The sequence below is a fragment of the Coccinella septempunctata genome, chromosome 8 (genome assembly GCF_907165205.1).
Source record: "Coccinella septempunctata chromosome 8, icCocSept1.1, whole genome shotgun sequence".
Taxonomy (NCBI): Eukaryota; Metazoa; Arthropoda; class Insecta; order Coleoptera; family Coccinellidae; genus Coccinella; species Coccinella septempunctata.
In genome coordinates, this window is record NC_058196.1 from 15674684 (window position 1) to 15692658 (window position 17975).

General features: G+C 36.3%; 1 protein-coding gene across 3 annotated transcripts in view; it reads right to left on the reverse strand.

The window, feature by feature from the left end:
- Positions 1-252: 252 nt before the first annotated feature.
- LOC123318911 (pituitary homeobox homolog Ptx1) overlaps positions 253-17975 on the reverse strand; it is a 90568-nt gene continuing 72845 nt past the window's right edge. For 2 of the 3 annotated variants that reach the window (XM_044905690.1, XM_044905691.1), the window contains exons 5-6: positions 3246-3570; positions 253-1309 (exon numbers count right to left, since the gene is read on the reverse strand). In XM_044905690.1, the coding sequence (XP_044761625.1) occupies positions 1050-1309; positions 3246-3570 (585 nt within the window). In that variant the 3' untranslated portion in view covers positions 253-1049. Of the gene's footprint in view, positions 1310-3189; positions 3571-17975 lie in introns of all 3 variants that reach the window. The other variant, XM_044905693.1, reaches the window with a different exon arrangement.

Sequence of the window (17975 nt, forward strand, 5' to 3'; positions counted from 1 at the left end):
CTCATTTAAAAAAACATAACTTTGGGTCATAGCTTCGTAATTAAAAATCCTGCTAAAAAGGGAAGCACGCCACTGGATTCTACTTAAAAAAGTGCCTGTATAATGTTTTCATTTCAGAGCTTTATCATCAGTAGTAGCGGAGATATAAATTTATTTCGAAATCGCTATTTTTCCAATTTTCGCTTATAACTCGAAAACAAAAGAAGGTGGCCAAAAATGACTACTACTCTTGTTAGTTTCTCAGAAAAAGAGAACGAGAATGGGGTATCAGATTTTGTCTATCTCCACTGGTTTGAAAGCTGTAGTGCTAAAACATCGAAATTTGCCCACCCTGTACATATCATCATTGTGAAACTAATATTTCTAAAAAATAATTGTCGAACGACCTAATTCAAACAGTGCTTGAGGTCCATCTGTCACTAAATTATTACCTAGTAAAGTAGATATATAAATTGCAATATTTGCTGTTGCGGTATGATATTCAAGACTTGTAGGCACATTCTTCATTTGGAATCTTAAGTGGTTTTCAATCTGGGAGTACCCGAAACTGTTCAATTACCCATTCATCATTAAATGATCGAAAACTGAACAGAACACGATTTATTCCATCATCTACCGAATTAACAACTATTTATTGCTAGACCTAACCAAAACGCCGTTTTGAGAAAGCAAATAACCCCTCATTCTTCGAACACCTGCACATTCATCGATCTCGATGCTTTAAAGATATTTCCGACGGGTGTTTCAAGTGAAAAACTATAAAATAATAACAAAAAAAAATCTCCAATCATACAAGGGTACTCGAATCAGTATTTATAAAAACCAATACCATAAACAATCCACCATTTCGTCCACATTTCTCCATTGAGTATTAATCTCACTATCTAACAAAACGGAACAACAATTCACGTTTACAACGGTTCAGTTCAAATCCACATCTCGCACCGCGCGATTGTACCGTATCACCAATAACGATCTCCACAATCCAGAAACGATCAATCGTCCTGGTTCTCCTGTTTCATGTGGACCGCGAGGGCCTCGGCCTGATCTCAGCCGGGTCTTTCCCCCACTCCGATACCGCCGGACGCGTACTGGCATGCGGATAATCCGCTCGAACTTGATCGAACAGGACTGACGCTCGAGTATCCCACGAAGCCTGTGTGTTGCTTGGCCTTGAGCCTTAACGACGCTATGCTTGATGACATGGCGGAGCAAGGTTCGGTGGCAGCTCTATGGTGGTACATCGAGTAGGGGGTTGTTGGGGTGGTGTAGGGACAGGGTTGGCCAGATACGGATGCAGGGGATCCTCCTGGAACAACAGAAAAAATGTTATAAACTAATGATATCGTCGAAGATGTGGTTATGTGATTCGAAATGGTACTGGAGTTCTGTACAATGGAATGTTTTTGCAAGATGAGGTTGGCCAATTTTTGGCAAGGATTTCGAAGATTTGAGCTCGAAGAACGGCACAGTGAATTTCTGTATCCACGCTGAAATATTGCATATAGAACGGATATTAGTATGGATGAAATCTTAAACGATTCACGAGATCATTACGTAGATATCGATATTGTACAAGAGGATCGTAATAAATGCCCTTGCCCTTCAAATTTTCTGCGCCACTGTGTAGGAAAGCAGTTTCGAACAAAAGTTATATGGTCGGTTTTATGATTTGAAGTGAATTTCTGAAGAAAAAACTTAATTCCTTCATACACAGGGTATTTAACAGAGCCTGGGTGTGATACCAGGAGAATGAAATCAAGAAAAGCCGATTCCACGATGAATGACAAGTCATTTTTTGTTTGAATGGGTATATTTCAATGAAGAATTTACGGTTTTAATTACCTTCTAGCATCCAAAGCTACCCTTTCGATCTCTTGAATAGAAGGGGAGGTAAACTATCATTTTATAATCTGAATATGTTTGTGCATATATTCATATCTTCGGTTTTTACTTTTCTGTAGAAAAATTCTCGTACATGGAAATTTTTATATCAATTACGCAATTTTTTTGTGTATAATTGAAAAGGGTTGAGGAAATAACTCATCAATGACGAAATCATCATCAATGAAACGTCTATCCATTTCTGGCCCAAAATTTAAGGTTGTCATTTAAGAAGGCTCAACTAATCCTCGTAGGGAATGCATGAAAAACCCCTCAGTTATACATGAAAATTGAGGTAATTCAAAATGAAAACGAGCATTCTTCTAGAAAATAAGGAGATGATATCAATTTTGTGAGTAACATTATATTTACTCCTACATCAGTAGGATGAAGAAAAGAGCAGAAACTATGTTCCACAAAAGGTGAACCATGACAAATACAGCTGTTTTCAAATTATAATTTTCAGTTCTTCTGGAACTTTTGCTGCGACGATTCATTCATTAAATATACCATTGATGCCTGTTTGCATCGACTTATTTGAGGCAGGCTCAACATTCAAGACCAGTTGTACAGTTCAAGTTCAAGGTAGGTTTATGTTTGAACCCAGCTTAGCTGTGACAATGGGGAATTCTCCTCAATTTGGGTTATCACTGCATATGCAAGTTTAAACTGAATAATTATGAGTTTCATTCATGATTTCTTCAAATTCACCGCGGAAACTATTCAAAATCATCCTTCAAATATGGGGTTTTAAAATTTAAATCGCGCGTACTTACTGGCGAGCTTCAACTTCAACCGGCCATAAAAAACCCATAAAATTTTACGACCTTCCTCGTTCGTCGCAGACTTCATAGACAGCCATCCTTGTCTATCTCATCAAGATAAAGCATTTGTTGTCCTTTATTATCAAGGCATATTTCAGTCGATGTTGCCTGCTTGCGCAATTCTCACGAAACGCTTTAAACTTTAAATACCCATTTTTATTTTTCATTTTGTGCTTAAAATATTTTTTTTTGGGGAACGGTGAAATGGTTATTTCAAAACGTGACGTTTCAAAGATATTTCACAAAAAATACATCATTTTCGTCAGAAGGAGTATTCCCTATTACATACAGTTACAGTTTGTCATAAGTATTTAATCGATTGCTATAAAAATCAGAAAAATACATAAGCCTTGACGTTAAACCTGCCTTGAATAAGTCTTTGCATACAAAAAAAGAGCGGGAGATATTCACTGTGTTTCTTTTAGCTCATCGAACACGAGCCCGAGATGATCTAAACAAGGATGTTCTTGCAGAAACTCACCTATAACTACGGCTCGTAATTTTCCAGACACTTAAATCTTCATGAAAGATACATACCCATGCCTCCAGGAAGCATCGAACCTGCGGCTCCAGACATTGAGGCGGCCACAGAAGTGGCTGCGTTGAAGCAATTGACAGTAGACTGATGGTGGTTGGTGGGAACCACGGGCCAGAAAGGTTTGGTGCCAAGGGGACTTGGAACCTTGGTCGCCCAGTTGTTGTAGCTGTAGGACGAGTAAATATCGGTATCACCGAAGGTCGGCATCAGGCCGTTGAACTGGCTGCCAAAACCGGCAGTCTTGAACTCTGCGGCTGCGTTCATCGCGTTCATGGCGTTGCGTTCGCGTTTCCGCCATTTTGCACGCCTATTCTTGAACCACACCTGAAACAAAAAGAAGGCTATGAAGAATGACAGTTTGAAAGGAATAAAATTTTCAATTAGCAATGTTTGTGGAAGTTTTAATTTGAGACATATTATATATAAATATTTCTTCGGGATTGTTGAAGGGGATGCTCATTCGTAAAATAATTTTATTATTATTTTTACTCATTCCACTCAACCTCAATACAGATTTGACAATCGCAGAGCCCTTCATTATGAAAAAAATCAATGTAATGACATAAGTATGATGAATATTAAGGATTTTGATTGAGTTATTAAATCGGTTTTTTTTTTGATAAAGTGTTTAATAGCTATAAACACATTAATAAAGAAATTCTATGTTCCCATAAAAAGTTTTAACATTTCATGAATTGTGTCTAACAAATTGTTTGTTGGGATTGTTGAAAATACATCAACAGTTCATGAAGGGTCAAATTAATGGTTTTCACCCTGTATACAGGGTGAGTATTTGACTCGTACTAATATTTCAACAGTAGATTCTTGAGATCTGAGGAAACACTTTTTTCTTTACAATTTTTTCCGATTCTGCCCTGATAAAAAGATATAGCTATTCTAAGTTTTCATCTTACCCCTGGAAAAACAGAATAACTAGCTAAATCTGTGACACTACACAATACAACATAACGGAGTTGTATTCAGCCAAAGTACCCACAAAAAAATTTAACACTTTTTTATTTTTGAACATTGAATTACTCGAAAATGGCGCATTATACGAGAAAATATGAACATTAGATACTTATTTTACAAAACATTTAAATATTCATTACATAGCGTCCAACTTAGTTTCAAAAGTTGGGTTCTTTAAATTTTTGGTATTTTTATGGTACGCAATGGTCATAATGAGAGAAGTTGAAGACGGGGGTGATATCTTGTGTTCAAAAAAGATTAATCAAATAAATGAAAAACTAATTCCAAAATTCATTTCATTCCATAAAACCGTTTGTGAGAATGAGATAGCCTGGAGGATGGATCGGTCGTGCTTGATCTGCCGCTTGGCGTCTACACTAACCAGACCTAACACCGATAGACTTCTTTGTCTGGGGTTATATCGAACAAAAATTTATGAAGTGAGAGTTGACAACGTTCAATAACTGAATGAAAGAATTATTCAAGCCTGTTAACAATTAGCAGCAGCAGAATGTGGCTCAGACACTGGTTCCATGATTAGAAGATGCTACGCTTGTCTCCGAGCAGGAGACTTCAAGCAAATTAGATTTTGAACTATGATTATTGTTAATTAATTATGTAGCAAACCAGAAAAGGGTTGTCGATTACACCCCTCCGTACCTATAGGGAATGAGTGAAAAATTGAGTTTTTAGTGCATCTTTGTTTGAAATATACATTTTATTTTCGCATGCTTATCTTGACCCCACTTTGAAAAAAAGAAATAAATCATAATCCCTTCGTCATCTTTGAAGTAATGTAACTCGTCATCAAAGCCTTTCCAGACATGCCTCTATAGAAACTTTTCGTCTAATTTTAATTTCTGAACCTATATCCAAATTCATTTCTATTAATTCAGGGACATCCTGTATAATTCAAATAATCAGTGCCACTAATCAAGTCTGCTATATAGTCTTGGGGTAAATTCAGCTCGATTAATGAATTCCGTTCATCACTCAACAATGAAATACAGGGTTAGAACTATTTAAAGGGGGACTACTATTTCTAACGAAAACCGTTAGAAATACAGGGTAGCTTGAATTACGAAAAAGTTGCGTTATTCAAGGATGAGTGGGTGGGTGTTAACAGTTCCCAAATATCTCTGATCCTGAGATATCTCGAAAAAACTGAAAATCAAGATTATCATTTTTTCTTCATAACTCATTTGTTTTTGGAGATGACTACACGAAATTCGGTGTGTAGTCATATTCCTATATAGCAATTATGCAATTATATTGGTCTACTACTCTTTTGTAATCTAAGCCACCCTTTATTTTTAACGGTTTTCGATATTCCTATAGTCAGCCTTTAAATAGTTCTAACCCTGTATATAACGCTTTACTGGTGTTGGTACGTAATTATTAATATTCCGCGACATAGAGTTCGTTTATAATCATTCTTATTATTACTTTCCATTCAAGTAATAGCATTGGTAAATTTAAAACGAGCTTACTATGGAATTTCGAAGGTTGATATTCTAGGCTTGAACGTAACGCTTAGCTTTTTCTAAAATTTTGAGGTTATCTTTCTAATTTGACTATTGAGCAAGTGTTTCGAATTTTGCGTGAATCAGCTAGGATTTTATCACAGGCTAGTGTCATTGGTATGTATATGTATAATTTCGTGAGTAATAAAGCGGCACCTTTAGACAAGAAATATGAACCTTTTCCATAGTCTACTTGACAATGAATTTTTACGTAGTACGTAGTAGCCAAGTATTGTCCAAATTATGCTAATTTGTGACAAAGATACTGCACAGTATGACGATTTTCAATATATCTTTTTTCGCCCTGTTTTTCGATACAGGTGTTTTGCTTGATCTGAGTTGTTTTCACACTACATTCTATAGTTTTTTCAATGTTTTATTTTGTCATATGTCACTGATTGTTTTCTATCTTCTCTTATTATGCTACAAAAGCTTCTAAGATTTCTAATATCACCGTTTAGTTCATATAAATATTACAAAATACATATAAATATCAATAAAAAAAAAGTTCGGTTGATGACCGGCGCATACGCCATTTTGTAATATTAATCTTTTATATGAATAACGCTTTTCAATATTGATTTTGCATCGAAAATACTTTTGTATTCAGGTCGAACAAAAAATTCCGTAATAGATAATTGGCGTCAACTGTGTATCATAACACACTTAACAACTAATATGAAAGAAATTCCAAATTCTGTGACAGTTTGGGGATTGTTTCAATAATTTATAAAACTATGAAAAATTATATTGATATGTAATTTTAACATCTTATACAATGCTCTGGTACAGTCACAGTTGTCATATGGAATAATTGGTTGGGGTGGTGTACTAGACTGCCATAAAAAAAGGTTTGATGTCATTTGAAAATATTTCTTGAAAGTGATCCATAAAAAGAAGATATCCCTCCCCACCAAAGAGCTGGCCCGATGTCAGGCAATTCCTTGCACATAGGATCATTTTGAATGTTTTTGAGGGAAAAATACGTGTCAAAAAAAAGCAGCATCAACACAAAACAAGTGCCAACCAAGATCAATTATGAGAATAGGCCAGAGATGCTGCAGTTACATTACCCCCAGAATATTTGATTTAGTACCCCAAGAATTAGAGAATAAAAAGGATAAAATTTCCTTCAAAAGAGCACTAAAAGAATGAATAATGAATTATGACAAAACAAGGTTACACAGGAGAATGATTAACTGTTAAAAAAATGTGTTTCTAATAACAAAATGCTCGGATTTTACAAAAAAACAATTCCAATGTAACTGAATATCTAACGATTAGGTTTTGTAGAATTCGGAATGTACGATACGTATTGTACTAGTGTCATTTCAGTTTTTTTTTCTTCTTATTGTCCATTCATCACCATCGTATGTTCATGAAATTTTTCTATTGGTGATAACATATTTGTAGATAATAAATTGTTTTCATGTGGAGGGCTTATTTTGTGTTTTTATTGGTCGATTCTGTAGTTTCTTGAGTGGGTTGTGCTGATAAACTTTTAGGGGACAATTTGTGGTACAGATTAAGAGAATAAAATTAGTTTGTACGAACTGTGCACAGTTGATATTTAATATCGGACTCAACAATTGTACTGAGTTTATATTGTGCTTTACGAATGAACTCTATTCAATTCTATTCTATTCTAATCATAATCACAAATCTCTCCCGAAAATTTCTAGCACATAATTAGAATGGAACCAATTACATATTATGTTTTTCAGCATTTTTCAGATTTAAAAACATGCATGTACCTATTGGCGAATCCGGAAATCTGAACGCCGCCTAGCGGCCAAATTACTAACCTACAAAGTGAGTAATAAATAGAGTTTAACTTGTTTGGGTTAGATATTTTCATTAATTATATATTCGGTTACCAGTGAACTATATTCAGATTCAGAAAATTTTTTGGATGTCTGACTAGAAAAATAGGTATTAAAAAATTTGAGGGAGTATATATATCAGTGTCATTCAGTTGAGAAACTATTTACCAATTTTCACTATAATTTTAGGTTAGGAGATATCTTTGTTCTAGATGAATTTTCTGGTGTTGGACGATCAAGAAAGGCAATGCGAATATATTCATTTCCATGATTTTTATAGTCCCGAGAAACCTGAGCAAAATAAAGTATATGAGATTAAATTTCTGACCTAACTTAAGTTGTACATGCATTACTGGACTTGCAATCTTCAAGAAATGATATGGTGGGAAAATTTCAAATGAAAAGTGGTGCTTTGACTTGGAATTTTGCAAGCAGTTAAAAGTGATCAATAATTAAACCGTTCGACAAAAATTTCAAATTTCGTTAATGAAATTACAACCGTAGAATCAATTTTCAGGGGTCTTGTTGAGTTGGTTGTAATTCCTGGAAAATAATTTCTGTGTTGGCATTTTGAACTGCATAGTATGTTTTCATCCATATAAATTATCTGAAATATTTACATTCATTTATTTCCACAAATTACATTATTCATCTAAGTGAGATGATGATGAAATTTTCTGGATATAAGTTCTTGTAAAATCTTAATCAAACGACACCAACATGTTCAGGAAAGTTTTGGAGGAACTCGAGCACAATCAGTAATCCCATAATTATTCACTACCTTCACAAATATCTCGATAATCGAATGAAATCTACGATAACATTGCTTTCACAATAGAATTTTCACGATGATTACTCATTTGACGCCATGTTGGTTGACAAGTCGCAGCGCCCTCATCCGTAGTTGGATTCACCACTAGATACCTACACAAGAAACAATATGCAGAGAATCACCACTATAATATTTACTAAAAACTCCCTGATATTGCGAATATTGATTATTGGAATTCTTCGAAAACTATTCCGAGTCCTAACTGAAGACTTTTGACTGACATTACGGCAACAGCTCGAGAACTATCATCGTCAGCTTGGAACTAAACAATTCATATCAATCAAGACGTTCGCATGGAAGTAGCGAAAATAACAAATTAGCGAAGTGAAACTCCTCCAATCCGTTCGCGAGACGGGGACGCCACAATGCATCATCGTTTCTCATCTCTCCGGAAGACTCCCCTTATCATTTAACGTCATCTTTGATCACCCCTTCGCTCGATCTCATTCCGGGGTTCGAGGGGTATGGCGGCCATGATAATCGCCCACGCCGCCCCCGTTTGACTCGACAAACCGTGGCCAACGACCCGTCCAATTTTGGCGGCAGAGGGAATGAAGATCGACGAGAGGGGCGATCGTCCAAGACACGAAACAACCCCGTTTGGTATTCCGCTGGAAAAGCGGCCGAGGGGGACGAAGGGAGGCTTTTCCGTAAGGGAGGCTGTATTCGGAGGTCCCGGAGGCGGTTGCGGTGGCGTGATCTGGGTCTCTGCTATTGTGGCCAGTTTGGAATTGATCTAGTGGTAGGGCCTAAGAATTGTTTCGTGTTTGACCTAATGGCTTGGTGAAAAACAACTTTGGCTTCAGGCTTCATTACAAAGCTTTCAAATTTGGGAAGTACACAGGAGTGTCTGCGGTTGGAAAAAGATATAGACGCATCAGAAGGTTTTTGCAAGGTTACTGGGCTCTTTCCTCCATTTTGAATCATTATTTCCAAAGTTTTCTCAAGTATTCACTAGAAGTTTTCAGGGATTAAAAGATAAACAAGATTATAGAATGTTTCACTGTTACGTTTTGTTACCGAGATCAGAAAGAAAATTCATTTTTGTCCACAAAAATATCCGATTGACAAACCTAACGATTCAATGAAAAACTTCCCCCGATTTTCAATGCATTATTGAATATAAGTTTAAATGTGGTAGGGAACATTGAATAGAGGTAACTGGTTTAATCACGTAACGTGTTTTCGAAACCTAACTGTCCCGGGAGTAACTGTACATACTCTTATCAGAGATAGAGTAGGTACGACTAGCTGAGTATGGATTTACTATAAGTAATAACTCAAAAATTCTTCTACGGAATAAAAAGCACTTTTAACCATTAGATTTTTAATACTCTTCATAAATTTTCGTTCAGATAGATTCTTCACATCCCTTGGCAACTTGTACATTTTATTACCCCAGTAATTCGAGAAGTTTTGGATGTTTTTCCTTCTGTGTAAATCCTATTTGCAACAGCCGAAAATTCTCTCTAGAGAATTTTCTCGTGAATTTATGCACCCTAAATTCACCACAGTTACATATGTACTTTCGTTAAAATTCACTGTTCAGTTGCACACAAAATATTTTCTGCCGTTTTCTTGCCAAAATTCTGTAGAGAATTCTCCAGAGAATTTTCGGCTGTTACAAAAGGGCTTAACTGTATACCAAGGTCGTATCTGGTGCTAAAAAAAGTGCTGTATGACCCATTTCGCGTCCAGGTGTTCCTATTTAAATGCACGTATTTCAAACATATGTATTTTTATATAAATTAATGGGAATGTAGTATTCTACACTTAACATAAATCGGTTTGCATAATTCCATTTTTTTGACTCCATACATAATGCGAATGGCCTTCTTGTGCAGAATGAGAACTCTGAATGTATGCTTTTCTGACCATTTCGATAGTACCACATATAGAAAAATAATTTTGGACAGTTTAGCACACACAAGATTTATATGGGAGACCCAATCTAATCTATTGCCAAGGACTATACCCAAAAATTTGGCACTCTCGACTTCGTGTACTTCCAAAACTAAAACTAGTTGTTTTTTCTGTATTTAATTTGAGGTTTTTTCGAAAATTATTTTTCTACCTCATTCAGAGCAAATTCTTTCCTTTCCAGAAAGTCCTTCTGACATTTCGATATTATTAAAATGGAAGTATTATCGCAATTAAGTACACAAACATATTGAAAATAGGAGTGGCCACAAATCTGATCCCTGGGGAACACCACACTCGATTTTTTGCTGAGTGGATATTCCACCATTCCAACCAACTTTCTGGTATCTGTTCTGCAAATACGACTGCAGCAATTCAAGTACATTTCTTCTGAAGCCATATGATTTCAGTTTCTCAAACAAAAGCTCATATGTGGTACAATATCAAATGCCTTGCTCAAATCAAAATTGCATCTCAACAGCATCTCCATTATCTATTACCTCTCTTATCTTTTCAATTATTTCGATGAGAGCAGTGGGGGTATTTCGACCTTTATTATACCCATGCTGTATTATTCCAAAGATTCTTTTTTTCCATCCATTTCAACATTCTTTATTTAATGGCTTTCAATATGCAAGGTAAAATGGCAATCGGCCTGTAGTTGTTGTAATTACTTTTTTCACCTTTATTTTTATAGATTGGAAAAATTTTCGGTAATTTTAACTCATCTGGCAAATATCCTTCTTTGAAGCATTTATTGATTGAAATGGGATGATTTCTCCACTTAATCTCTTCAAAATAGCCCGCCCTGTTGATTTCATTAATATCTATTGTTTCTTTCGATTTTCTTGATGATTTTATTCGTTTGTTTCGTTCTCAGAACAATCAAAGAAAAAAACAAACAAAAAATGATTTCTGACTTTCTCCAGAAAGATACAGGTTGATTTTAGAAATTTATGGAAATACTGAGACCATCATAAAGGCCAAACTTATCGGCGGAATTTATTGAAATTTGGGAGGTTACTGACACATGCTGAGATCGTGTCAGAGATATATCAATTATTTCAATATTTCAGAGCCGGACACGTTAATCCCACTTTCGATTTAATATGACCACAAGTAGCAAGAAATAAATCATTATGGACAATAATCAACAAATTTGTCGGTTACAATCGATGAGTATTTCTTTCTTGCTATTTGAGATGTATTGCATTAGGCCTTCCGGAGTGTATCTTCTATCGATAATATGATATTTAATTGGCGAAAGTTCAAGATTGTTTATTTAGTTACATTTATTTTATATTCGTACCAGTTCTCAAGGAAAATGTCAACTTGACATCCGCTTTGGATAAATTTGAGGCCGAAAATAATTCCAGTCTCTACAACTCGGGCGTGAATTTTAGCAAGAAATTATTTCAGACCTTATTTGTTGAGAATGGAACATGCTATCAAAAATTAATTTTTTTCATTGCGAATTATGAGTTTCTAGCGAAACAAGCTTTAGAGGTGGCTTTTTCTACTCCTTGCAAGCATAGGGGCACAACACCAAAAATTTTTGAGTGCCTTCTCGCGCACATAAAACATCTGCTTGATTGTATTTTCTTGAGTTTTCGAGAAAAAAATTAAAAACTACTTTTCCGGTGGTCACTTTTGGGGGGTTGTAATGAAACCAAGCAGGAGGGATCGAAAAAGAAAAGTTTATATGAAACACCCACCCTATTTTTTGACAAGGAATCACCAGCTAAATTCTTTCGCAACTATTCATATACACTGTGTATATTCATAGCAATTCTTTCTAATAAACTCATTAATACTGGGTGTTCTGTTTTCCATGTTAGTATATTATAATTTTCCCAAAGCAGGAAGAACTATTATATTATTGAACACAATAAATGGAATGCTCCAACGATCATCTGTGGGAAACGAGTCACATTTACAAAGAGAACCCTCCATATCTTTATAGATTTTTTTTGACTGCCCAAGATTTCCAGTTGCAGAAAACGAGAACGATGGCACGTGGATACCTCTACGTTTTCCACTCTCATTTTCCCCCAAAAGTTATATTGTTGTCTTATTTATGTTCGAATTATGGCAGGGAAATGGCAGGGGTGCCGCTGAAAAATTATCGTTTTTCCACCACGGCCATTTTCCGGAGTGCGTGACGCAAGAGCCGGAAATGTAAATTATTTTTTATCAATTATTCGGAACCCGCTTTTGCGTCTTCGTTAAGGATTCGATATTTCACGTCTAAAAGAGGGAGAATGGACGTTTTTCATTTCGGTTTTTGCCGGGGAAAAAATGTGTTGAATATTTAACAGTTGGAGGGATGCGCATTTTCCTTTGTAATAACGGACAGTGAACATTTAAAAAGAACGAGATATTGTATCTTTCGATATTTGTGAACAAACTGGAACAATCTATTTATTTGAGAGATAGCATGACGTCCAGGCGTATATCTACATATATCAGTGTATTATCAAAAATTTCTGTTTTCAACAGTTATGCTTAGGTTGCCAATGTGCATATTTTCTCGCGTTTTTATTTCAATTGTGAAATAGAAGAGTCCAATCACATTTATGAAAACAGTCGGTCGACAATGGAACTTTTTGTATCTATAGAAAGAAGTAAGGTTGGTACCTATTTTTTTACGCTGCAAAATTCCGAAAGTGATTTTCCAAAAAGCAAGGAAGAAGTATTAGGAATACTTATGATTTATTAGACAGTATCGAACATATTCGATGTAGGTGAATTTATATTTTGTTTCATCTTAATCTGAACTACTTATTGTTAGCTACATGTGTCCACAATCCGGAAGAGAGTGAGTGAAGAGGATAACAAAAAATCCCATTTTATTGGGAGACCTCAAATTGAAAAACACTTTCCACCAGTCCTGAAATAATTTTTCAGTCAATTTCCTAAAAATATTTCAATTACAGAGTATTTTAAGTGATGTTGTTCTGGTAATTTTTTGTGTGTATATTTTAAATTTTGTGAGGACTGGTTGAACCAATTCTTCAATTTAAATAGTATGTATGTATTTATGTCCATTTCAGAGATATTGATCTTCGTAAATTTCTTTTTTGTAGCCACGAAGAAGTGGAAATATTGCATTAGTTGAAACAGAGTTGAACCTTTGAGTATTCAACCCCGGGGGTTAATACTCAAGGGTTGAACTGAGTTTGTAACAATCCACATTCCTATAATCCTTTTAAAGTATAGAATGCTATATGACAAGATAATCTTCGAATAAATATATTATTACTGGAAAAAAGGTTTTTTGAGTGCAAGTACAAAATAGTGAATACGTTTTTAATAACTGGATGGACAAATGATCATTCATCATAATAACATACGATCTATTAGTGAATCGTGAGTGAGAGGATATATTGAAAAATTTTTAGTCTACAGAACCAAACAAAATTTCAATGTCAAAATATATTACTCAATATATTCCCCTCTTAATTGGATACATTTATTACAGCGAACCTGCAACGTCTCTAGACCTTTCAAAAACAATGTTTCTTCTTGCTCTGCAAACCAAACCTCCACAACTTTTATTACCTCCTCGCTGGAAGAAAATGTACGACCTTTTAAACTTTTTTTCAGTTGAGGAACGAGATGATAGTCGGATCTGGTAAATGAGGGGGGTGTTCTAGTAATTCAAATCCTAAATCACGAATTGTTTTCATGGCAACAGGATATTTGTGTGCAGGGGCGTTGTCCTGCAAAAACAAAACACCTTCGGAAAGCTTTCCGCGTCTTTTATCTTTAATTTTTTCCCGGAGAGTGGTCAGTAATGTCGAATACTAATCTCCGGTTATTGTTCTTCCCTCCTCCAAAAAAATCAATCATGATTACTCCATGGCAATTCAAAAAAACTGAAGCAAGAACTATTCCAGCAGATTTTTTGACACGAAACTTCTTAGGTCTTGGAGAACTAGAGTGTCGCCATTCCATCGATTGTTGCTTTGTTTCTGGATCGTAGAAATGTACTCAAGTCTCATCCATAGCAATAATTCGGTTTAAGAAGTCTACATCGTTTTCAAATCGAGCACAGATCGAACGCGATGCTTCTACCCTTGCACGCTTTTGGTCAACATTCAAACATTTGGGGATCTATTTTGCTGCAAATTTTCTCATGTCCAAATTGACGTAAACTACATATATGATGAACGCGTTCCTATGAAATATTCAGTGCTTCAGATATCCATTTAAGAACAATTCGACGGTCTGATAAAATCATGTCATGAACTGCATCGATATTTTCGGGGACTGACACAGAAACTGGCCTTCCCGATCGGTCATTATCTTCAATGGAAAATTTACCTCTTTTGAAGCTTGCAGTCCAATTTTGCACGGTCGCATACGCAAGGACATGGATCACCAAGGGTATTGAGCATATCATGGTAAATCTGCTTAACCCTTTTAAATGCAGGTACTTGATGATGGCTCGATCCTCCAATTTTTTATTTTAACAATTTCGGTGGCATCTTCTTTCTTTTAATTCATTGCGTAACTCTGGTTTACTTTTTTGACCTCAAACTCCACACTGACACTTCTAATGAGTTATTGTTCTTTGCTATGGTAACGTAATATTTTTTTATGCATGGAACTGGTATAGGCTAACTAGATATCAATAAATCCTCATAATTTGAGAATTCAAGTTCAAATACTTGAAATCACGCTAAAACTCACCTTCGCAGGTAACTGGCAATGTCACATTTTTTATATCAATAGTATATCATGAGAACATCAGCCAGGAAACTTTCGCCAGCATTACTTGCCGTCATCGATATCAATTAGGTCCGAAATTACCCGGCAATTTGTTCCGCAACCTGATACTCCCAGATATATCATCCCGTTAGCGCGTCGGGCCGTGTGAATGCTCACCCTGTATCTAACGCGATTAGGCGCATTAACAGGGGATCGCAAACGTACACACGCGCCATCATAGCGACGGTCACGTGCGGGTCTTGCTTATTAAAGCTCAATTTTCACGATTCGTTGCAGATCACGCCGATTTCCTTATTGCAGGGCGCGTTCCCGAATTGAGACGTCAAACTGACGTTTGAGGTTATATTGCTATTGCTCAGCGTCTGTTCGATTCGGATATCGAGAAGTAAATTCAAATAAAATGGTATGAGGACTCGGACATATTCTGGTGAAAGCAACTTGATAAAAGCAGAATGCCAGTAAAAAGCGAAATATAGGAGATACAGTTTTGCTTATCGATTTTCTATTAGAGGCTAAAAATAGGAACTGAAATAAGGTAGAGTAACATTTCTAAATGATCTTTGGCCGGAATCGGTTATCGGGGATAACGATCATCGATTTCTCTACATTCATTCATTCATTCATTGCTGAATCCCGTTACCGGGAATAAATCTACAAAAAGAAGAAAAACAAATAATTGCGAACAGACTTGTAATTTCTTAGGGCTAGTTGCGACTGTGTGTCCCCCTGTGACTAAAGAGACCCAACCGTGACCTATAGATACTTCCTCTCGTGTCTCCATTATAACTGTGTACCAAAGACCTCCATTGTGACCTGTCCAACGCTAGTTGTTCCCAGTTATGATTGGCATTAACTGATTTTAGGAATTGATGCAGTATATCCTTGAACCGCTTATACTGGCCTCCTGGTTTTCGGGCTCCCTCTATGAATTCGCCATACAGAGCTATTTTGGGGAGTCTTGTGTCTTGCATCCTCAGAATGTGGCCGCTCCATCTGAGTCGGGCCCTCGTTACTTGAGTCTCAATTGTTGTACAACTCGCGCGTTGCAAGACTTCTGCATTCGAAACTTTGTGGAGCCATCTGATGTGCATTATTTGTCTTATATGACGTTGTTGCGTTTGTTCAAGCCGAGGTTCAAGCTGTTTAATACGTCGCCTGTAGGGCGTCCAGCTTTCGCTTCAGTAAAGAAGCGTTGGGAGGACGACTGCTTTGTAAACAGCTGTCTATATAACTTCCGAAAGGTGTACCATAACACAGGGTTTGGCATAAGTCTGGAATAAAGTTATTGTTTCTCAACCAATACTTAAAATTCAAACGCGGAAAACCGTCAATTTATTTTCAATTAACCTCATTTTCTTGCAATGAAATTGAGTGTTTTCTTCAACCCCCGAACCGCCACTCCATCCGTTTTTCAAATGGAAACATATACCATCTATGTGTGTGCTCGTTGAAGATCTCACGAAAAATGGAATCTACATTATGTTTCGTACTTATCAGACGAAACACACAAGTCTCTTGAAAACAATAAAGTCAATAGCTTTTCAACCAATAACTTAAAATTAAGACAAGACGCTGAAACACTTAAACATTTTTCTCCAACCCGCAACCCTACCCAACAACTCATGCACTGAAAAACAAATCCTACCATAATCTTCATTTTTATTTCAGTCCAGTGATTGTCAGGATTTTGAAAATGTTTTGAAATCGAAAAATACATAGGTATTCTGAAATGTCCCCCAGCTACTCTACTTGGCATGCTCCCAGATGTTGATAATATCCTCCACTAGATTTTCGAATCGCATCAGCCGATATATTCTATATTATTCAATGCAAATCTAATTTTTTTTTCTGCCGATATACACGAAATCAGCTATTAATGAACCCTTTTATTGGTTAATTTCCTATTAATGCATTATTGTCATGGGTAATCGAACATAGAAGTATTCAGCAGCTTCCCAAATAATTATTTTATTTGTATGTCGCCTTGATTTTCGTAGTAGCTAGCGGGTGAATTGAGAAGAGATGAATTGTGGAGGTCGCAGTTGAAAGATGTTGAAAAATCCGCAACAATTGATTCTGTAAAATCAAAAATTAACACCCTTCGTGGTGGTTTCCGACAAGAATTTAAAAAAAAACTTACAAATCTTCGTAATTTCTACCGGTTGTTAAATACCGAAGTGCGTAGCAGTCAATCGTTCATGCACATATATTGCCGGTGTCATTGTTGTATTTTGTTTCTCAATTAATGGCGAAAGTTGATGGTTGTCATTCTTTACATGTTGCACGCCGTCTTCTCTTTGTGTCTGTGGCCGGCTTGAAGGTGTAGATTCAGTTAGTCGACCTCTACTTCTCCTATTACAAAAACTTCACGTTATCTTTGAAAATCCCGAAATTTCCTGGACGATGAAGTCGCTCCAATAAATCAGTCATTTCCAACGTACGCAGAGATATCAGGTTCGAAAGTAACCGATACACAACGTCTTGTTTGTTCAGGTACTTGTATAAGGGCCACGGCGGCTACCATTAAAGGAAGGTCGATGAGTGAAGACCGTGTTCAAATATACGCCAGAGATGTCGGTCTTTCGGTACAATAGGGCCCTGAGGGAGACCGATGTTCCTATGTAAAACACGATGTACTGGCTGTTGACTTAACTCGTGTTCGATGATAAGAAGATACGTATCTTTTGTAGGTGTTCAAATAATCGATTAGTTGTGTTGTTGGTACAACTATGATGTGCCTGGAGAAGTTACAGAGAGGGTTATTGTCGCTTTGTCGGCTCTCAGAGGTCAATCATGTTTTCTACTAACGTGAGATCTGAGACGCTCTGAATGAAAATGAGAAGTGTTTGTATCAATTCTAGAATATTCAAGATGCTAGCGGAAGTTTCCGAATGTTTTAGGTTGAAAAAAGAAGAGACTTGTTGA